The sequence below is a fragment of the Aphelocoma coerulescens genome, chromosome 6, assembly GCF_041296385.1.
Source record: "Aphelocoma coerulescens isolate FSJ_1873_10779 chromosome 6, UR_Acoe_1.0, whole genome shotgun sequence".
NCBI lineage: Eukaryota > Metazoa > Chordata > Aves > Passeriformes > Corvidae > Aphelocoma > Aphelocoma coerulescens.
In genome coordinates, this window is record NC_091020.1 from 8,890,416 (window position 1) to 8,914,915 (window position 24,500).

General features: G+C 38.0%; 1 protein-coding gene across 12 annotated transcripts in view; it reads right to left on the reverse strand.

The window, feature by feature from the left end:
- The window catches only part of GRID1 (glutamate ionotropic receptor delta type subunit 1), a 557,084-nt gene that overhangs the window by 49,099 nt on the left and 483,485 nt on the right, over positions 1–24,500 (reverse strand). For all 12 annotated transcript variants that reach the window (XM_069019125.1, XM_069019126.1, XM_069019132.1 and 9 more), the window contains 2 exons: positions 2,574–2,675; positions 1,024–1,221 (listed from right to left, as the gene is read on the reverse strand). In XM_069019125.1, coding sequence (XP_068875226.1) covers positions 1,024–1,221; positions 2,574–2,675 — 300 coding nt within the window. The remainder of the gene's footprint in view (positions 1–1,023; positions 1,222–2,573; positions 2,676–24,500) is intronic.

The window sequence follows — 24,500 nt, forward strand, 5'->3', positions numbered from 1 at the left end:
AAAATACAATAATAGATACTTTATTGCTTCAAAGAAAGCAATTTCCAAAGAAATTTAACAGGATTTCTTACCTTATTTTTAAATCAATGAAATTCAAACAGTTTATGTCAATGCAAAATAAGTTAAAAATTCTTTATGTTCCCTGGCACCAATCAAGATCATCCCATTATCACACACGTTTGCTATTGCTTTAATTGCTTCTATTTCTTCCTAAACATCTCCTTACAGAAACGGAGTTGCCTACTTACTAGATAATGAGAAAGCTTTCACTTTCACTAATAACTCCACTGCAGAAGAGTAAGCTTTTCTACAAAAAGCAGCAACATGAGATATTAATTCCTTTGACTCTTCTTGGTTAATGCTTGTCCCATGTCAGATTGCAAGAACATGAACAAAATACACTTATTTAATTCTCTGGGAGATTCTAACCTACAAACTCTACCCATTTACTTAAACGGAGTTCAATTAACTTACTCCTGGATTTGTCATACTTTAATTAAGAAATTTGGTCCTCTCTGTTTTAAATGAATGAATAGTCTTGAGACCAGTATAAATTCTGATCCCCTGTTACTGGGGCTACTTTTCCTGTTTGGGTGTCAAACTCATTATCATTACTCACTGATCATTATCAAATACATTGTCACAGAATGACAGAAATAAGGTCCCATCTACAAAAAAGTTTCAAAGGCATAATGACAAAAATAAAATACTAGTAGTTAATATTTTATGGAGAATATTTTATTTTTTCTCTATTTTCTATAGTCATTCCCTCACACACACAAACATGACCTCTATTCTTATAGCAATGTAAACACTTAGATTTACACCAATATAATTTATGTTGAGAGCAGCTGGAAGCAAATAAAACAAGAGATTGTCTAGTTCCTATCCTGTATACAGGGTCTTAAATTGCAGTTTATATCACACTCAAACCATCCATAGCTCAGAAGCATTCTGCACTGGTGCCTTCATCCTAATTCATTCTCTTGTAATTTTTTTAAATGCAGCTTCTTCTCTGTGTACCTTATTGATGAGTTCTCCAATCATGCCATTCCAGGAGCTGTTTTGGAGCTGGTGTCCATATTTGCCATCAGGAGCTTGATATATCTCATACTTGAAGCCCAAATTCTTGGCCAGTGCATCCAGGACGTCAATAGAAAATCCTTTATATCGTTTTGGCTGCCCAAGGATGTTCTCTGCCACCATCACAAAAGGTTCTTCCTGAGAACAAAACAGTATCTTAACTGACACTTGAAACAAGATTTTTAGTTTGCTTCTCTGAGCAAAAGGGTGTTTTCTGAGTTAATTCTGGACAACTTGGAGCAAATTTTGAGACACCTTCTGAGGCAAAAATTGTAGGTCATGTGGGATACTGTGAAGCTTCCCAACCAGGCACCACTGCCTCAGCACTTGAGCCCTATTCATAGCCTTGGTTTTTCCATAGTTTTTGAGACGAGGCAAAGACTCCAGAAGAAATTCAACCCCAGATTTAGAAAGCCATATTTTACATACAAGGCCAAATCTTTTATCCAGGAGACATACTGAAACACAAGCTAAAACCACAGCAATTTTGTGTGAACATTTAAAATTTTGAAAATTCAGAGACTAACCTTCATGGGTACTGGTTTCTGGAGTATTTTAATTTCAGAAGTCTGTTTTGGGACCAAGGAAATGCAGCATTTTGTGGTATGTTTTCTGCTGGGGATGGGTCTGCAGGGGAATCCCAGGGATGTTGGTGGCATGGCCACTGCAGTTGGCTGCCTTATTAGCCTGGTACTGTCACAGAAGGGATCTGCTCACCTCTCATACTAGCAACAGCATAAATTGAGGAAAGAAAACTGGGGACTGGAGGGAGTGCTTTCATGTACATATGTACTCTTAGGTGCTCCCTATTTGTACCATGATTCCGAAAAAGAGAATTAAAAACAAACAAAAAAAGACCTCATATTCTGCAATCTGCAGATAACAATATCTTAGCCAGGAATGCATTCAAGCCCTAATTTGCCCCTAATGTAGCACTTGCCTGAGAGGAGCTCTTTACCACTCCAGGGTCTAACAGAGAGTAGTTCCAAAAGCGTAATGATTTTTTTGGAAAGATGACACCATTCTAAAAGATATAGTTTATCTCAATGGGAATTTATGAGCTTGATGCAGGAAACACTTGATTAAATTTTACAGCCTGCAGTGTACAAGAGCCAAGATTAGATTATCATAATTGGCCCATCTGATCTTAAAATCCATGAAATGCTGAAAACTGCCTATCCAAGCTGGAGCATGGTATCTGGAATGCACCCCTGTGCACTCAGGCCCTGTGTTGGTTTGATGCCTGCTAGGAATTACAATGCAGAAAAACAGCATAAGCAAACAAACAAATGCTCTGTATCACTGACACTGCACAGCTTCACATAAAATAATAAAAGGCCATCATCGATCTTCTTTGCTTATGTAACTGATCATCTAAAAATACAGAACTGAAAATGATAGGGGAAAACACTGCGGGAAGTGCCCAAAATATTCAGTCAGATCCTTTTTATTTTGAGCATTTTGTTTCCTGAACTCAGAAAGGATCATACCAACACAGTCACCACTTTGAGTGTCACTCCTTGTAAGTCATTGCCCAGACGTCGCTCTTGGAGGCTGCCGTTCAGTCCTTTCTCAGAGTCCCACGTTGCCAACTGGAACAGAAAGTACAGAGAGTCTGAAGCACTGCCAGGCAGCAATCTTTAGCATTTACAAAACATTTAACAGCAGCTTGACCCAATCCAGAGCTGATACAGAGAGGCTGAGAGGTGTGTGGCTGTTTTCAGTGTAGAATCAGAATTACTGCAGTTCAGAGGACAGACATAAACAATTACCTTGCCTGAATGTATTTTCATTGATGCGTGCAATATAAATGCTCTATTATCTATACTATTTGTCATATTATTTCACTCAGTTCATTCTGAGATTACATGTCTCTTCAGTAAGTTTATATTGCCTGAGAGTCCTCAGGATTACCTGTGGTGGCACTATCCCAGATTTCCCTTTCTGCTCAGATGCCTGTCTATTTTCAAATAATTCCCTATGTTTATCAAAGACTAACCTTGTTTCCACAGTGTTTTAGCTCACCTACACTCATAAATTCTTGACACAGGTTCTACGCTGTCAAACTGTCTCAACACGTATTTTTTTCAGCTCCTATCTTAAGTCCTATTTTCTTTGTTGCCCTACTTCTACCTCATCTCTAAAACAGTAACAGCCTCTTGAGCTCCCAGGCTCCTGATGAACAACTATCTTATATCTACCACTACTTCAAGCATTTACCAGATGCACCCAGATGCACGTTTTCAGGATATCTCCCTGGAACACTACATCGAAATATTTTATTTTCCAATTAAATGTATCATTTAAAAAGTTAAATTTACTGCATTTTCTGAAGAGAAATACAGTCCAATTCAATAGAGCAGGTTCAATAGAAAAGTCAATCTTAAGTGACCTTTGGATTATTCAAACTAAATATGCTCCTGAGCAGCAGCAGCAGCAGCAGTCAGCCACTCTTTTTGCCTTCAAACAGAATCCACAGTGTCATTTTGCTCAGAAGAGACATAAATAGTACCAAGTAGAAAGTGTTTTCTTCTTCTTTTCTTCAGCTCTACTCTTAAACACCAATACTATGCTCACATATTTGGAAGCAGTGTTGTTAGCTGAAGGCATGCCCTGTAGAAACTAAACACAGTCCAAGATCTGTGAAATATGGATTCCTCCTGCCAGAAGCTAATTTTCATGTAACAAGTCAAAATCTTGTTGGAAAGAACTTACTTCACTGAAAACGCCCATGGGTAGATGTCTTACATGATTTATTTCTATGACTTCAGTTTTATCCTAAAGCCTCACAAATCAAGTCAACAAATAAAATGTGATGGAAGAGATCTGTATAGTTTTATTTTTGTTTTGTTGCACTAAACTGATAAACAGGGAACTAGAAAAGAACAAGACACTCAGTGAATATTCAGCAACTATCACAAATGATGAAAATCATTCCATAGTCACTAAATCTTGAAAGCTGAGACACAGGAGAGGAAAGACTTAAGGTACACCTCCTTTTATCCAGATGACCTGGAGGATGGAGGAGGAGAATGAATGAATAGTATTCAGCTTTCTAATGACACTCCTGGAAGCTAAAATGTCTCAGATTGAACACTCTCCTCCTGTGATGGCAGGTTGGAGTGACAGAGGAGTGTCTGCACATCCAGTGGCTGCAGCAACACAGGCAGATAAATACCTGTAGCCATGATATCTTTTGAATTTGAATTTAGATGCTTGTTCCGAAACATTTCCAGATGTTCCTCAGCCCTTGCTACTGCCAAACCAAATGGACAGATCTTTCCTTTGACATAAATCAGCATGGTTCAACAGACTTCAAAGATCAGTGTAGGTGTGTGTAGTATCTGTTGTGTCTCAAATCTGTAAAGAAAGCTTACTGTTTATGCCTTCTTCCCTTGTCCTAGGCATATGATTAATATTTTTGCCAAAATGGCTTGCAAAATCTACAGGTGATAATTAAATAGTCATTAAAAAATGGGAAGTGTAACACAGTCACATTATTTCTTCACCACTGGTGGACTGACATATCAATTCCTTCTCCCACACCTTTCAAAATCTGATTTCATATAAGGGCCTTAGACTTCTTGAATACCCTGTTTCACATGCTGCATTACCTCGAAGGGTTCCAAAATATACTGGAGACAAGACAGTGCAAACCCATAAATTTATTCTTTTTTTTTCAAAAGGAGCAGGCAAAGATTCTTCTTTCATGCAGCAGGGGTAAGTGCAAGGAGAAGGAGCCTATTTTGCTTCAGAACAGTACACCAGAGTGTTCTCTTTGGAGGCACAAACTTTCCAGTCTCTTAGAAGCAAACTGTATAGATAAAAATCATAAATGGAACATAAGGGAAACCATTTCCCGAAGGGATTTTCCCTGTGCATCCTTGTGCGTTGGAACACTTCATTTGCTAAGAACTGTGCCAATTTTATCTTCTACGTCTTGCAGACAGAATTTTGTTTATAGGACTGATGTATTTACAGATATGTATATCAATTTGTGACAGCTGACCTGTCAAGATCAACTCCTGAGAAACTAATTTCCAGCACAGTTACACACCATGAGTAATGGTGTGAGGCCATTAGAGTTTCATTCTTTGTAGAAATATGTACAAATTTCCTACCAGAAGTCTGGAGCCAAAGGTTATAGCACAGCCATCAGCTGATAGGAGATAAAGGGCTTTTAGATCTCATCATGAGAAACAGCTGCTTGCAGAATCAGCACTTGCAGGATGTGTTTCAAAAAAAAAATCAATGGTCTCTGGAACATGTATTTAATGGCAGTCTGGGTGGGATTTTTTTTGCTTCTCAAGTCACCTGGTTATGTGAGTTCAAGTTTTGAAATCAGCTACTTTATGAAAGATTTTCAACTTAAAGCTTCCAGCTTCTCTTTCTAAAACAGCCCTGTTGCTGGGAATCCTCTGGTTCTAGCCATAGAGCAGAAGCTAAATCATCCAGTAAAGACTACCCAGAGGAAACAAATGTGGAATTCAGACAAAAAGGTAATTTGTTGGAAAATTCTGATTCAAAACATGCTTCCAATTTTTGTCAATATTTACTGCATTTTCAACTAGAACTGCAAGGAAAGGTTTGGAGAGAGAAAAATCACAATTTTAACATTGTTTTCACCCTCCACAAGCAATGCAGGATGAAACAAAGACACTTACTCAAAACACAAGCAAAACAAATGTCTGTCACAGGCTCAACCAAATGGAGATGCAAATTATCCCAAACTGCTAGTAAATTCAGTTGAAAACAGACATTAGCAAATAAAGTGTTTAATGTTTCTATCACAGTATTGAATGTGATTATCTACACTATTTTCGTTTATGATGCAGTAGTTACTGTCCAAATAATGCATGCCACTGCTATCTAACCATTTTAAGTATGACACCATCCTAAACATGATCTACTTTTCAGGGAAAACATGATTCACATAAGAAATTAAAAAAGATAATTTTCAGCAGATGTATATTAGTGTTTGAAATGGTTACAATCTATCCAGAGTATACATCTTCTATTTTACCAAAACCCAAAAACTTTGATTGGGTGAATTCTATGGAACTAAGGTTACACTATCCAAAGAAAGTAAATTTGGAAACCCCTGAATTGAAATCTGAAAAACTTCTAAGAGAGAGGAAAATTAAAAGAGTGCAAGACAGGCAGTTCTCACACCAGGAGACAAAGACACCCACATCAACCAGAGCACATTATCTGTGAATACGAAAGCTGTTCTGTCCATGGAGTTAAATAAATTAATCTATGCCATTCACAGTCTAAAAATGCTTTTAGATTAAAATTGGATTCAAACAGATTGCAGTTCAATGACAACTTGTTTCTTAAGCTTGAAGTCAACAGAATTTACGTCAAGTATGGTGTCCTTGTACCATGTACGTGTATTTTACACGTTGGTGCCTCATTCCCTTTGCAAGCCTTGCAATATGGCTAAAAGCAGATTTTAAGAGAACCTGATTAATAAAACAACACATAAACAAGAAAATTAACGTTTACAGGAGACAAACATGAAATAAGGGTGTGGCCCATTAAATAAAATGAGTAAATTGGACACTCTTCTGTTGCAGTTCTAAGGAATAAAAGGAAATTCATTCAAATGCTAAACCAAATTTAAGTCCACAATTCCTTTTCAAATGCAGTATAACAGTAATCTACAGAATTTGCTGCTATTCACAACAAGGTAGTAGTAGGACTAACAGTTTGAATTAGTAGTAGCAGTAGTAGTAGTAGTAGTAGTAGTAGTAGTAGTAGCAGTAGTTAAAAACTCTTTCGCAGTTGTGTAATCCACAGTAATATAAAACAGGATTCAGAAACAGAAAAGGTATTAAATCTCTTACTCGCAAGCAAATCCAAACACTGACACAATTCATTTCCATCAGAGCTACATAATTATTAGGAATATTCTAACATTTCTACTCGAAAACACAAGCTTATAGTCAATATAGGGATAAGATACTGGACAAGATCACCAGATGAACTGATTTAAGATACATTCTGTGGTCCAGCATAACTCAACCCTGTTTGCAGTGAAATACCAGCAAGTCGTCTACATCTGGATATTCTATTCTGATATTTTGCATTTGTTTGTATTAAAAATGTATCTTGCTTCCAAATAATTGCAGTGTGACTGGAATACCTGTGCACCCACAGCCACACTCCAAAACATGTTAAAACTATGAAGCAGAGGATTGAGAACCAAGTCTCAATTGATACATAAACTCCCAATCTTTTGGGTGAAAATTTTATGCCATCCTGTTCAATGCTCAGGAGTCTCAGTTTGCCATTAAGTGGCACCATAAGGATTGTATCTATTTGATAAAAGGTCAGAGAAGGACAGGGAGATCATGGAAAGCTGCATAAAGTTACAAAAATGGAAGAGAGAGAGCCTCATCACTGCTGCTTCTCCAAGAGGACCCTGGTTTTGTGTGCAGGACAGTGAAGGACATAGATGGCTGCTGATGCTTTAATGGGCCTTTAAGAATGCAAGATATTCAGGAAGAAGAATGTCAATTTTTCCCATTTTAGTGCAAATTTTTTTGCAAATTTATGATGCTGTATCGATGATAATAAAATTTCTCCAGAGAATCACAGGAGGATGAGCATGAGGCAGTAAGACCTAAAAATTACCAAGTCATTCTGGAAAAACTTGACTGCCTCTTCAATAGTACTGCAGTTCTTCAGTATACAGGTGGCTGAAATGAAGAGGACAATATGCTTGTACCTGAATTTTAGTGTTATTTGATATGAGGTCTTATGAACCCTCAACTAGGGCAATTTGTTTCCCAAATAAGGACAATATCACATGATTTATAGATTAGCTTCTATGGAACAATGAAGAATGATATATCAAGATGAGGAGAAAAGTTCTGTGTAGCTTAGAGCAAGTCAGTATTAAGATCTTGACTTAACTTTTTTACTGTTTTGGAACAGGAAGTAGGAAATTACTAATATTAAAATGGCTAAGATGCAAAGACATCTCAAAACTGAGGAGTACTGAAAATATGTCAGACTAGTGCAGTGAGAAAAATAAATGGGGGTGGTAAGAACTCCGACATGACACAAAATTACACATCTTGCATAAGTAGAAGTGAACACTTATGGAACAGAAAAATGGGAAATAGAGATACTCCAACTGAAGAAAAAACCACAGAAATTCGTGAACAAGTTGTGCAGGGTGACGGTGAGATGCAAATGATGATGAGCTTGTAAAACAGTACTGCTTCAAAAGCACCAGTGGGGTCCTGGACTCCACATCTCATGGCACAGGCTGAACAGAGCAGCCACAACATAGCTGAGAAGGATGTACAGCCTTAACACTGTGTTAAGCATCTGTCTAACAAGAGTTAGGCATGCTGGAAGAATACCAAGGGAGAGCAGGACAACTACTACTGTGACAGAGGATTCAGTTCATACAAAAAGGATGAAAGATGCAACTATGAATATTTAAGATAATGATAAGTAAGAAATGGGAAAATTAGAAACAAAACTAGATATAAGGCAACAGAACTACTGCTGCAAACTTCTTGTAATCTACAGAGACCCGTTCACGTTAAATATAAATTGTTTCCTAGAAACATTTATTCGTTCTCAATGCAGACTGTAAAATGAGAAATAGATAAAAGGGCAGGGATTTTTTCCGTATTTCTAAGCCAAACAATTTTTCACAGGAAAGGCTTGGCACATCTAGGATATGAGGAAGTACGTATATAAAGGAAATCAAAGAACACTCTGGTGGTTTTTGAATTCATCAGAGATATCAGATCCAAACAATTTTTCCACATAATGCTGGATCCCAGCCAAAGGTGATTGGGATGGTTTTGTTCTATATGGAACAATTTCATTCAAGCCCCAGCATGCAAGGTTTAACCTGTGACGTCCTCAGTTTGCCATTTCTCAGGTGAGTGGCTAGATTGCCATCTTTAATGCTGGTATAGGGGCATATTATCCACAGAGTTAAAAGGTACTGGCGTAGTCTTCTCAAAGAATGTTGTAATTCCTGAATACTTGAAAACCTCAGCTGCTTTCATCTCCAAAAGAAAAATCCATTCCCCACTGCTGAAACAAAGCCATTCCTAGAACTCTGCCAGAGAGAAATTCCATCAAAAGTGCACAGGAGCAATTTGAGGTTCCAGCCTACAACCGTTAACTTCGCAAGCCTACGTAACACCACTGGGTCCCGAGAGTCACACTTATATAAAGTTAATTGAGCATAGACCTAGAACAGAAAATAGAGAAAGTTCAAGAATGCTGAAGGAGGGATTTGAGTAGGAAAGAGCAATTGACCTGAACTGACATATCTAAGGAAACAGATATACGCCACTGCTTGCCTGAGCAGCCAGCGAGACAAATGGCAAATGTCTAGGACTAGGATGGCACATGAAGTCTGCCCTTGAAGCAGCATAATGCCCTTCAAAGCATGTGAGGGAATGAGCTCACAATTAACAGAGAAAAGCAGCACTAACAGAGTCACCACCGTGTAGATAGTCCCATGAAACTCTGATTTAGAATTTAAGAAAACAAATCTCCAATTGTGCCAACAAAATGCACTTTGGCAAGAAGCTGCACAGTAACAAGCGGAGAATTTACCCAAGTTGGAATAAAAATTTCAAATTAATTCAAACAGCTCAAAACCAATGCAAAACACTAAAAATTACACTGCATTGAAACAAAGTGCAAATTAGTATCAGAAGTATATTTTTGCAGTTTAAGATCAATTACATTATTTAACTGCTATTATCTAGAGAATAACTAGAGTCTAGGATATAGAGTCTCCCTCTCTATGTCATTTACAATACATAATAAATAGGGAGAACCTAGAGGGGCAAAACTACATTAGCTAACCCAAAACTGTGGGGATAATTTCAGAGGACAGAGGCTTTGGTAGAGCTATTTCAGCATTAATATCCTTATTCTCTAGAAGTCTGTGCATTTATTCAGGTCTTACTCTATGAATTCTGCCATTCACTGCAGCTAGCAATTTTGACCCCACCTATCATAACTCAGCAGTATCTTGCTCCACTATTTTTATGGTCCTTCATTGAAGAGAATATCAAATATTTTGATGTGAGAGGAAATATTTTCCCTTACGTTTTTCATTAGCCAAAGATCAATTCAACTAAATGTAATGACCATACTATTAAAAGCCAGCTATTTTACATATAATAGAGCTCTACAACATAAATGAAAATTAGACACATTATGCCTTCTACTACTAATATTAAGGAAGTCAAGGTATTCCCACATACTGCTTTCTGCAGACTTGTGACTGAGAAGTTTCATGCAGAATTGAAGCAATAGTTTTCTGTAACCCTACAGGTGTTATTAACACAGTGTCAGACTTCTTATACCTCTTGGGAATGGATCAGCACCACATACTTTATATTGCGCATACATCACATTTAACATTATGTTGATGGACATAAATTACGAGAATTATCTCTTTTGTTGAAACAAGATAGTGCTTCATTATGTGGCAGAATGAGACATTATTTTGCTAGCAGGTAATGAAGGAGCATTGATACCACCTCAGGGTTGCTCCTCTTTACATGTTGTGATAGCTGGTGAGCATCTCTGACCTCTTACACAACACAGAAAACTCCTGTGTTCTACTGTGCTGAGCCTGGGCAACGCACGGCCAGGGGAGCAAATCCACACTTGGCAGAAAAAGGAGTTGAAAGGACATGACAAGATAAATGTATTCTGTAATTCATTATATAAAAGTATAAATAGGCCATCTTCAGCTCTTCTAGAATAAATTGCTTCAATTAATACTAGTCTTTGAAGGAGCAGTGACTGCAACATGCTGATGCTATTAGTGCAGCAACACAGACACTGAGAAAGATGTAATACTAAATGAAGCAATCATGAGAGTGATGAAAACAATATAAACAAGAATCTTATCCTCTGAGGGCTTCTTTATGAAGTGCAGGGAAGTATAACTCTGTCCCCAAATTTTTGTATTTCATTTCCTTGACATAAAATCAAAATGCGGCAAAGAAGGTGTTGAAAACAAATTGGAGGTATTTTCTACTAGACTCTCACAGGCAGGAGCCTTCCACCCCTGTTCATCTGCACTTCTGGCACTCTTCAAGGCATTAAGATACAAACAATGTGCCACAGTGCTGTTGCTGAATCACATGGCAGCATTGCTATAGCAAAAGACATGTGTGCATCACCACAAATTCTTTTAAGGGTCAAATAAATTAGCTGTGAGTACCCAAGGTACTGCTGAATCAGGCACTTTCAGGGGCATTGTAAATTACCCTTTGATATGAACAACCAGGTCTCCAAGCATAAAATTAGAACTGATAAGTAATCATAAAAGTTAGACCAATCCAGGTATAAAGTCCTCAACAGATGTCAAAAGTTAACTGGCTAAAAAACGTTGCCACTGGGTTACCTATTTGAAAGACAAACAAGCCCCTCTTCTTTTTCCTGCAGTTTAAAAGACAACATCATTGTCCAGTGAGATCCAACACGTCCTGGACTCCAAGGATACTCTGAATGCTATGGCAAATTACTGGAAATCAGGTAGCTCAAGAGTAGCTGCTTGTGGGCAAAACTGAACCAATTCCCTTTACCATTTCTCATCATGGGTAGGTAAAATGGAAACAAATCCATTTCACACAGAGAACAGATTGTTTTCAAAGCTTCCAAGTGCTTTTTTGTGGCCAATTACTAGCTTTTGAGAGCAGAACTATCCTCGTTATTTATGCAATAGTGAACTCAGCAGACTGTTTGTAAACAAAACAAAGTCATCATCAAAAAGTTGGATCTAACAACAAATATAAATTCATGTTGATTTCCTATAGGTTCTTGTCCTGCTCTATGGAGTGTAGTAACCAAATAACTCCCTGTTGTGATGTTCTGAGAATTTTACTCGGGAGGGAGAGCAAGAGAGGCTTGTGCAGCTGGACAGCTGTCAGAACCTATTTTTTCCAGTCCTCCTATGCAAGAGCTCTGCATGTAGGAATTAATCGGCACACCACAATGGGTTGTGTCAAAATTGCTCTTTTTTTTGCAATTCTTCACTGGATTTCTTGGATATTTCCTGAGCTGAATGCTTTTGATGTCTCACATTCAAGAAACCCATCCATATTTCTGCAGTTCTAACAACAAAACTTTTCCTAGCCTGGCTCCTGAGGCACAGCACAGTGTGATTTCACCAGCTATGATTTTCACCTTCTGAAGCTTGGCCAGCATGAATTCACTTTCTGATTCTGGCTAAAGGCACTGAGTCATCTCAGAATGAAAGCAAAGTTCAACCCACTCCTGGGTATCACCTATCAAGCCAGTTCTCAATCCTATATTGAAAACTGCTCTTCTCTCAAATTCCAGACACTTTTGAAACGCTCCACAACATCAAGAGCAATTTTTTGTAGAAACTCATTGAAAAAATAAGTATTGGTATTATCTAATTACCTCATGATATTTTGGTGGCCTTGATATAGCAAGGACAATGTTCTAGAGAAAAAGCCTCTTTGCATTGTAGTTCAAAAGGCATGGATTCATAAATGTAATTTATAAACCAAATTCAAAACTTAGAGAGGTCAAAGTCTTAGATGAAATACTGGTACTTAAAAAAAAAAAAAAAACAATTAAAAAACTCCAATAATATATTAACAGAATTGCTGTTAAGACAAGTTAGTACTCTCTCTTGACATCAGTAAAAACCCTAAGTGCTAAGCTTCCCTGCTAAAGATTTTAAGTGAATTTTGACCAGCTCTGGTTATCGGCACTGGAATCTACATCCACATGAATGGAACATTGAAAATTCTTGTAATAAACTTAAAAGTTCCATTTTTACTGAACTTTCCCTCATTTTGATCTTTACCATATGACTTCATATTTATCCTTGCTTCTCATAGAAAGTGACACAAAATGTCTTCAACAAATTGCAGTTTTTCCTCTACAACAAAAGCCATTGAGTGAAAAAACCATAACTTGGTGTTAGGTAATGGATAATTGCCTCTCCAAGAAACAGAAGAACTGTAGATAGTATCAAGAAAAACATGAATTTTCTTCTCTGTAATGACAGGCATTTAATGGTTTTAATTAACAACAAGCTATATTGAGACAGCTTTCAAAAATATATTTATCCCTTGGGCTTTGTTACATACATAGAACAGGTTTTGTAAGGCAAATAAAATCAGCTTGCTCACAAAGCCAATTAGCAGAGAATATACAAACACCAGATCCACAGATATTATAGTTTATGTAAACTATGTACCAGTTGCTAAGTATTCACAAGGAATATAACAATACACTTAGCTCATCTTTGCACAGTCTTCATGCAGAAGCTGTGGTAAGCATGAAAAATATTTTTCCATGTTACTGTCTACAAACCTTTTGCTTACTACCTATTGCCCTACTTCATTTTTCCCTGCTTCAAATCAACATTCAGGAGAATTTTTAGCTTTTTAAAAAAATACTGGACAATCAGAACTTCTGAGCAATTTTGCACAGTGACAGACAGTGCACATAGGGTATATAAGAAAGATTACAGTAGTAAATACATTTCCCCAGCTCCACGTACCAGCAAAACTCCATCAGTAGAAAGGATGTGGTAATTTCAGCAAAGTAGTCAAAGGTAAGAAATAAAAGCAGGTAAGAAATACAGCTTTTACTATTTGTAATGCTTAAAGGCTCTCCTTTCAGACTCCTTATTTCAGCTTTAAAAATAAACGCTGATCTCCAGGAAGCTTTATTAGAGTGCCCTACATCATTTGTTTAGGAGGATTCAATAATTTAGTAGGTTTATGTAATTACTACAGAGCTTATTTAATATTGCACCTGGTGCGTTGTTGTTTTCCAAGTCTTGAGAAAAGCTTCTAGAAAGGTCAAAGCTGATCAGATTAGAAAACAAGACATGATTTATGCGTGGTCCAAACTTCTCAGTGGAGGGAGAGAAACTTTGGGTCCATGGAGGGCCACAGATAAGCAGCAGAATCTCTGCTGAGGGAAAGGCAGCAGCTCTCTGGGAATGACCTGGTGGTCAGACCTCATTTGAAGATCACCCTACCTTAAAACATTACAAGATTTATTCCTGCACTCTAAATGGCTCTTGGTCACTGCAGGGCAGGTGGTTTTTCAACAATGAACAGCAGAGCATTTGTACGCAGAATTATGGGTAAAATGGGCAATGCCCTCAGAGAAATATGGATGCAGAAATATGGCAAAGAATGACCACAAACATATCTGAGGAGGAAAAAAACCACACACGTTACATTCATTAAATCCCTTTCTTACTGCCTTAACCTGATATTCCTTCCGTTGCTATGGTGATTGTTATCCAGCCATTTATACATTTAAAGAAAAAATCAGTATTCCCTCTCATGAAATTCAAAGTGTGAGAAATATCTCCTTAATGCAATATAAAGACTATTTCCTCAGTGGACCCATCAGACATTCATTTTCCTAAGGTCTTCCAAGTCCATTTAAACTTCTCTCTTCCACACATTGTGTGGCAATGAATTTCAAAATATAAGCAGGCAGTCTCCAAAAATGTACTTCTTCTTATAGGTTGTAAGCCGCCTACCAGTTCATTTTATTAAGTATCATCTAAGTTTCCATTATGAGAAAAAATGAATAATTGTTCCCATTTCATCTTTTAATCTCTTTTATTTCCTAAGCACCTAGACACACTCCCTCCTTTTGTCTGCTCACTGAGCCGAAAAATTGTGGCCTGTATGTCTCTTCATATAGAAGCAATCTGATATCTCTAGTCACCCTTTTTCCTCTTACATCTTTTCTAGTTCTTCCATGAATTTTTTGAAAGGGGAAAAGAAATAAAAATCACAAAAAAATCCAATCCAATCCAAATTATAGAGACTAAAAATCAGACCATGGAAAATTGGAAAACCGACTTAGGAAAGGCAATGTTTGAGTGCATTATTAAGCCTATATTTTAAAATGATCTTCGAAAAGTTGTCTTAAAATTCTTCAACACTGCATTTCAGCATTAAAATGCAGAAATAGCTGAACAAGGAAAGTAGAAAGCAAATGTCACCAATAGAAATTGTATACATTTAGGTAATATATACTTAGGAAATGGAAAATAAAATTTTACCTACTATATGCACAGTAAAATGTAGAATTATTTAATGTTTCTTGGGGAAAAAAAAGCACTTTCATTTATTAGAAAAAAATGATAACACCCTCCATTGTATTTGTTGGGAACTCTTCCCAAATCCCTTCCCTTGCACAAGCAGAAGGTGGTACATACAAAGTAGGAGCTATGAGCCTGCAGTAATCCCCCTCCTCTCACTAGGTCTACAGTAAAACAATCTGTTTGTAATTGATGCCTGCAACTTTTCATAAAGTTAATGGGAATTTGCAGCAATTGCTGAATTTCCACTATTTCTGTTTCCATTAAGTCCATCAGGCCTATAAAAGTGGTCCAGCCAATGTGGATTTTTTTTGTAACTCATAGAATTGCCTTATAGATCCCAGAATGTCTGAAGGCTACAGACTTTGCTCACAAATCAAATTAATTAAAGGAAACAAAATTAACAGTGTGTTAATAATTATGTGTGTTTGTCCACATCTCCATGGCAAAATATACCCAGCTGCTTTGAAGCAGGCCGGGGACAAGCACTGATGGCTCAAAGGCCCTACAGTCTGCTAGCTGTCCATCAACTTAGGAGCTCATGATACTCGAGTGAAACCTTGCTCATTACTGAACTCTCAGGGCCTGCATTAGGGACTGACAATGAGCTTCACTGCAGACTTCAAACTGCAGCAGCTGCCAGGAGGGGGATGAGTGAATGGGTGACAAATACAATCATCGCATCAGCCCAGGAGATGTTAATAAAATGCTGCTAATTAGCACTGCCAAGTTGACAGTTGAGAATCTGTGCTCTGATGGACCTACAAAATTGTCACGGTCAAGGACTGGGAAGAAACTCCAGTAGCTGAGGTCCTTCCAGAACTGGCAGCTCAGACCATAAAAAAACTACATCTGTTCATTGCTCAGAAGCAGAAGAAGGCCTCCTACACTGAGGGCTGTCAGGCTGGTACCAGCACAAGTACACACTCACTTTTAGAATTCAGGAAGGAAGAAAGATTTGACTGTTTCTCATCCAGAACATATTGAAAAGCCTGGCTAGAAAGATGGGTACCCAGGTGACAGACCCTGCATCCCAGAGTGACAAGATGCAACTCTTCAGGAGGTCCTTTAAAAGGCATATTAGAGATAGCTCCCCCAGTGGGTGACCTTTCCTTCACCCTGCTGAGCAACACAGGCTAAATCTAAGATCATAAATGAATCAGCTAAAATGTACTCCTGTAAAAATATACCCCTTCCCACATTCACCTAGGGCTGTCATAAAAATGGCATTTCTTCACCTCTCCTTTAGGAAACACAGCTGTCATTAAATATATATGTATTATATACATGATATATGTAGACAGATATATATGTATATATGTACACATAAAGAAGCATGTGCAGTTATCCCTCATAAGAATCTGGCTGAGTTTAAATTGCCTTTCAGTACTAAATGTCACAGTCACTATAGAGAGCTACAATTTTAAAAAACTTACAGGGCTGAAAATATTTTTCTCAATACTCCTAACTAGTTTTCATAGTTTTTAAACCTAGTTACTTGTTCTTTTGGGATGCTTCTATCTCCTTATGCCAAATCTCCTGGTCTTGAATTGGTACTGCATCAGTTAGGAGAAAGAATATCAGATCTCTCAAAACAGGAGTTCGCTGTTAATATGAATAAATCTGATGTTAATGACTTTCATGAGGACTTCAGTCTGTGTTAGTCTGGCAACATTACAGAGGCTGCATGTGCACACAGAAAATCAAAGAGAACCAAGGCTTATTTGTATAATGGACTGCACAGCAATATGTCAGAACCTTTTGGTTAAGGAGTCTCACAAGACTAAGAGACCAGCAATCACATCAAACAATGACAGCCACCAGCACATCACCCCTGTCCTCCTAACAGCCCGCCATATCAACACAGATTTCTTCACAGGCACGTAAAGGTCACTTAGTGGATGCTGGACAAAGTGCTGACACTACAGCTCACGCAAGATTTCACATTCAATATTCTTCAATAAAATAAACTGACACTCTTCCCATCTCTGGCAGATATGGCTTAGGATCTGATAATCATTTCAATGATCAAATCATTTCAATTTCAATAAATTGCCACAGCAGACTAGCTATTAACGTGTTCCAGGCTATCACACTGTTAAGCCAAATAGATGTAAGAGGACTAACACCAGACTCATATCTTGACCAGACTTCCTATGTAACAAAGTAGCTGCATAAAAGAAATAACGTAAAAAGGAAAAGAAGAAGGCATATTATACTGGCTTTCTTGCTCTTCACAGATTTTCTATTTTTAACTTTTTCCACAGAAGCGCAAAGCTAAATTGAAGCCTGCTGTGAATATATTCAGGAACTTCAACCGATCTGCACTCATTTTGTTTGTGCTGACCTGTGGTCCAAACCCTTTTTGTTGCTTCATAATAAACACCTTCTATGTAGCAACACAAACCGACAGGATCTACCTTTTACCGCCACCATTCCTGCCTCATAACTCCTGATATCCATGCTCTAGATCTTGTCAGCTTTCTCCCAGGATACTTGCCCTAACACAACATGAGCATGAAACTTCTCAGGCTTACTGCACACCATGCCATTCCAGCTATGGAACTGCTTCCCAAACATTGGCGCTCATTTCATTTGTTTATGTATGACTTACACAGCTTTTGTCATTGCCAAGAAAGCATTCTGGCTAAGCATCTTAACACCACTCTAAATTTGGACTGGTTCTGTTAAGGCTGTGACCCAGGTGGCTCCTTCAGTTTAGTGCCTTAGGCTCCAGCCTGCCACCAGGGTGGAAACAGGAGCAGTGCTTCATTTTATAGTTCAAGGGGGAACGGTATTTCCATAACTAGTCCAAATCCAACAGGAAGATGGATGGAAAAGTGAGGAGAGGAGACTGAAATGGTGAAGTAGAAGCCTTAGGTTTTCATGAGAGGATTATTATGAAATATCATCAGCATATGATATATTGACATATGTGCAGTTCCTGCAGCTGAAATATCAGAATGAGGAACAGTTGTTCTTCCACTACTGTAACAGTTTGATTACTCCTGGTTTCACCACTAGAGTGATACCGGAATTGGTTTAAATACATTAATGCCACTGGAAGTCATAAGGGCTTTTAGCAGAATCTATAAAAAGGGGAGAGTTCATATGTTCCATTATGCTGATGATGTTGAAAAGCAAAGTGTGCCAGCCAGAACGCACCCCATACAACCCCAAACCTTTAATTAAGAAAGCCTGATATTAAGTTGTACTCAATTACAACATCTGTAATTTGCCAGTGTGCTCCCAGAACTAGGCCATATGCTTGTGAGGCACCTTTTCAAACCCTCTTTTGGGCACACTATGACTATCATACAATGCACTTGTATTGTAATTAAATTTAGTATAATTACTTTACAGAGTGATCAGTGACAGTCTATTGTTCAGAAAGAATTAATCCTTTGAGCCTTCCAACATCATTTTAGTTCCTGGTTCTAAATGAGATTTCAAAGAATGCAATTTATAATAACCAAAATCCCCAATGCATACTTTAATATAGCCTTCCTTTGTTCCAGCAGCTCACTAGTAAAATGCTTCTGAGTTAGAGCACTCCTGGTGTAATGATTTACCGACGCTGCACAGGACCACTCAAATGGGGAAGAAAGCAAGCAAGGATGCTTAAATGATCACTTTGATGCCTTCTCTTTCTGCCTCCTTCCCAAAACATGGGTGTTCTAGAACCCTTTCAGAACCAATTCCACTATTATAATAGAATCCTTCCCCTAGGAGAACGCTTGCCTTTCCAGAAGCAGCCCAAGAAATTCTCTCATCTGAAACATTACACTAATTCATGGATATAGTTAAAGGAGCTGTGATGGCTGGACTTGAGAAAAATCTAGAACTGCTACCATACGAGAAACCAGGAAGTCTGATTTCCTCATAAAATGAGCTGCTTTTCCACAGAGCGAAATCTAAGTTGAGCAGTGTCAAAACATTTTGTTTAGACATTTTTAATTCAAGGAAAATGTTTTGACAAAGTGGAATCCTTGGAAAAATCCTTTGCAGATCTCATCCATTCCAGTATTGAAACCTATTTCCCTGTTCTATATTCACTGCAATCCTAGTTCTCAATTTCTTTCTCTGCACCAGTTGTTAAGCATATTGTGTATCCCACTGAATAAATTCCTCCAGTTGCACTCCAGTCCCTCAGGAGCACCATGCACAGGAAATATATGAGAACCTGACCCACAATACAAGGCAGAAGATATTAAAACAGGTCAATATTGTGGTGTTTTTAAAATTATCTTGTCAAAATTAAACCCTTCAGGCCAGTTAAAAAATTCTAAATTTCAATTTAATATCTTTTTACCAAAATAAAAGTTTTTCTTGTGCAGCTTTATCCACCAGAATATAATTTCAATGAAAAACTGCCAACTGCCAACTGTAGCTATCACTACAGCTGATTTTATTGATGTGATTTTTTTCTAAACACCATGTTAAAAAGCTCTCTTTCAGTCTACTTGACTAATTAAGTTTTCTCAGCTATCAAGGCTCAGTCCTTTTTACTGTCAGCAAGCTTTGTTTGTGCAATCAAGGATGTTGGCCACAGATCTTCTGGAGGTGACATTCCAGGAAAATGTCACTGTTAGGATGATCAGCACTCAATAACATGTGATGTTGAAACTGAATCAAAAGACATGGCAGAACACATTTTGGGCAAAGCCTGAGAAAATCTGCATATTTCACACTTCTGCCACCTAACAGAACAAAAATTTGCTCAAAAAGCATATAATTTTTTTTCTTTATTGGCTGAAGTAATTTAGCAAAATAAAAGAGAAGCACTGGCAGTCATTCCATTCATGCCTCGTGTATGAGGTTAGCTGGTTTATGAGTTAGTTTGTGAACATCAACTGCAATGTCACCAGCAAGTGTGAGTAAAAGCTTTGGAGACTCCAGATGCCAGAGTAATATGGTTATAAGGCCATCACATCTCTAATTTTAAAGAGACAAACCAGAAAGCTTTTATAACTATCACCCTGTCTTTTTTTTCTGCATGGCTCTATGAAGGGAAATATTTGTTGGAAAACATAAGACGTATCAAATGCATTTTCTGGGAGAAATAGAAGGTTTTAGGTACTGATACTCAAAACTAGATTGTTCACAGTTCAGCTTACCCTCTTCTCTATGGTAAAGTATACGATAAGAGAGGGACATAAGCGAAGTTATAGGAGGAAGCACAAGTGCCAAGAGTAGCTTAGTGACAACATCTCTGGGTCCTATCTGACTTCTTGCTGAACCTAAACAGTAACATTATCAGGTTTATCAACTTTCCCCTCCATAAAGATCTGGCCATGTCCACCCATACATCAGAAAAAGCCCTAATACACAAGAACAAATGCAGAGAATGAAAAAATATGGCACTTTCAGCTGGAACAAAAGCCATCAACTCTGCAGGTTAAATCTCAGTTGCACATTATGTGCCTTCCTCCTGCAGGTTCCCTGTCTACTCTTCATGATAATTTTAAAGTTTCATATTACAATATTCATTCTGAATACTCTTGATAATCAAATAGTTCACTGCATAAAATTTCAACTATATTTTCACCTATGAAGTAACATTAGAGGCATTTTTCTAAGACAGTGCAGTCCACTAGACTTGGGTCACTTCCCAGAAGTGGAGATCGAGCATTCTTCATCAAGAGAATTGAGCTATGAGTTTCCCAGGTGAGGAGTAGAATAAAAAAAATGCATATTTAAAAAAAAACCAAACAAACCCCCCAACAAACAAACACCACTTGCTTTGAAAGGTTTGCTGACAAAGTTAATACTAATTTACTGCAGAAACAACAGTGGAAAATGACTGCTTTTAAAAGAAAAACAGCTAGGAAAGGTGACAGGAGGTTTGTGGGGACCTGCTACACCTGATGATGTTACATAGTGGATGGACATGAAAGAGAGAACATGAATGTTTGTATGGACACAGTTTAAATTGCACAGAGCAGTGGCACGGAGCGTTGAGAAGAAGAGGAGGGGAATGCCCAGGAAAAAAGGAGCAAGAAGGCCAGGAGGTGGACAGAAGATGGACAGAGGAAGACAAAAGGAGAGGCACCAAGGGCTGAGCAGACAGAGTTGCACAGCACAGAAGAGATGGCAGGCAAGCAGGGACACACAGCTCATTTTCCTTGATGGCAGTCAGCAGAAGCATCACTTACTGCTGATACACCTGACAGGCTGACCAGCTCAGTAGCCAAACAGAATCCTTTAGAAAGAGAGGAGTATTTGTTTGTTCCTCCCAGAACACCCTCCAGATGTCATGGCAAAATATTATTAGTTGTGTCTCTGATGAGATATCTAATAAAGAACCTCTTCAAGGTTCTTCCTTCCACCACTATTCAGGTACCATTAAGTCACAAACTTCAAATTAGTACTTGGTAAAGATGCTGTATTTTAACATAAAAAATTTCTCTACAGCAGTGTAAGCAGAACTCCAAAATATAAAATATCAAGCATTAACATCTTCAAGTATGATTTGTATTAGACTATATCAGTTTACTCTTGCAGAATAAATATTCAAAGAAAAACTGTGGACATGCCACAATCACACTACTTCTGTTCATTTTCTCCCTTTTTTTCTTAAAAATTGGAAATGTTAGACAGTTTTGAAAATATCTAACTCTTGAACTATAAGAGTAGCACTGACATTATAATTTAATCCACGGTACAATAAACAAGTTCAGTAAATTCTCCCATGCTCATAAACAAACAGTATTGTCTTTTGATACCAAGAAATGCTACTACATGGTAAAGAGAGCTTGCAAGAGAATTACATTGTAGATTGACACAATCATCACATTCAGTCCAGATTTTCTCTGTGGGCTGGAATTTAGGCCTTACCAGCCATCTGCCCTTGGAGGCAAGCATGAGGGGCTCACTGGAGTCAGCAAGAACTGGGGATGTTAACAATGGGCAAAGTTTCAGTCCCATTTCAGCAAAGAAATTAAATATGCCAACAGTCCCTCTAAATTTTTAGGTTAGACTCAGGTTAAAGGCCTTGCTGAATCAGGACCCCTTCCATGAAGCATTAAATATCATAACAAATAGATATCATTATTAGCCTTTTCATAAGCTGCCTAGAGAATTCCTCTGGTGTTCAGAGAAATCTGACAAGAACAAAACCCACAAAATAAACCTTGGTTTGGGTAGTCAGAATCTTATGAGCAATAGAAAATCAATTGGATAAAAAAACCCAACCCTCACTTTGAATTTGCTATGCTACTGCTTTCTACGCTTTCTGACTGTGAGTATGACTCAGGTAAAATGGGAACACAAGAGGCCTAAAATGAAGCCAGATCTGAATTCTTGTCTTCAAACCCCTCAACAGTCTTGAGGTCACCATAAGTGGTGTAAGACAGACAAGCCCCACTACTCCAAGATGTGGTAAGAGACAAGTTTTTCAGAAGGAACCTAGTGTGCTTAAGACAATTAAATACTTAGTAGAACGCTGATATTCTCCTACTTAACCCCCATGTATTAGCATAATGCCAAAAGGAACACAAAATTTCATTAATATGAGCAGTTAATATAGCAGTCCTGTTTACAATAATTGCATTGTGTTTACTGCATCCACAGAACTGTACTTGCTAGGTTTTTAGCAGCAACACAAGTGGGTTTTGCAGTCTTTGTATGAATTTCATGGTGTTGTGGAAATAAAACTAGCAATGCCTAAGCTAATTTAAAGCTAGGTTAGATATGGTTAGGGGAACTGTTATTACACAGCTTGCAGAGCGAATAGAAGCCATAATTCTACTGGGAAAATATTCCAGGCAAGATCCTTAATTGGCAAAATCTGATCAATATCCCTTGACTTGACTGCCCTTCCACAACTGCACAAAAACTGAGGTTCCAGCTCACTCTTCAGCAGTGATAACTTTGCTAAGTACTCCTACTGATTTTCTGTATGTGCTAACAGGAACAGTTCAGGAACTGGCTCTTAAATTATTGCTACAATATTCTGGACATCCGTGTCCTAGATCACATTACCAAACTATCATAGTGAAATCTCTGTGAAACTGGTATCTTAGAGATTAATTATCTTATTTACAGCTTTCTTCTTTTGAAAGCTTTTTATTGGCCTCATTTGGTCATTCTTAAATTACCATTAATAGAAGTGAACAGCAAATCAGTCTCTCTACACCTCCTACAGTACAGTAGAAGCCTTAAATTGTTTTAATGTAATGAAAGCTGTCAACACGACATTCCATTTATAGAAAAGGACAGTTTGGAACTATAGCACAAAATAAAACTGCATTTAACTTTACAGATCTAGAGACATTTCCAATGGTTTTTATACGAAAGGAAAAAGAATTTTTACAAATGTAGTCTTAAATGTAATGTTTACCCAGCTCAGCATATTGCTCAAGACATAGGGTAGACTCACAGGAAAATAAGAATATTAGTGGTCCTTCTTTTCTATTCTACACTGATCTCCTCAATTCTCAGTTCATTAGAAGATGTTGAATATAGAAAAAGCATCCAAACATCTGACAGTGTTACCCACTACAGCAGCAGAAATATGACAAGGTTAATCCTCTGGTTTAAAGGAGTCTGACTTCCCCTTGCAGGAGATTGCTGCTATCAGTTTTCTTGTTGAAGAACAGTCAATAATGTCTTCTAATCTCTAATAACAGACACAGGACAAACATTCTATTAAAACCTAAATAAATAAGACAAACTTTAATTTTAGATCTGTCTATCAAAGGGCTATTCCAGTAATTATTACCACTATGCTTGGCATCTTCTTTTTTTACTTTTCCAGGTTAATGTTTTTAGATACTCCTTCAATTAACTGTCATTATGGTTAAAAACAATGAGATGAAATTATATTTTGAGATGAAAACACAATTTGCCACTTTTCCTCTGTTTTCTAACTTTAATTTCTTCCAACTCTCTTCTCCCCTTTTCAGTCACTTCTGTGTCTTCCCCCACACTGCTCTCTAATTATTCCCCAAGTCGATTTATGGGGACCTTGTTCTCGCCAACAAGGAGGGGCTGGTGGGGAATGTGAAGCTCCAGGGCAGCCTTGGCTGGAGTGACCATGACATGGTGGAATGGTGAAGTGTTAGGACAGTGAAAAGGGTGCACAGCAAGCTCACTACCCCAGACTTCAGGAGAGCAGGCTTTGGCCTCTCCAGGGATCAGCTTGGTAGAGTGCCATGGGATAAGGTCCAGGAGGGAAGAGGGACCCAGCAAAGCTGGTCACTATTCAAGGATCACTCCTCAGGAGTGATGCATCCAAAAAGAGAAAGCCAGGCAAAAACACCAGCAGGCCTGTGTGGATAGACAAGGAGCTCCTGGA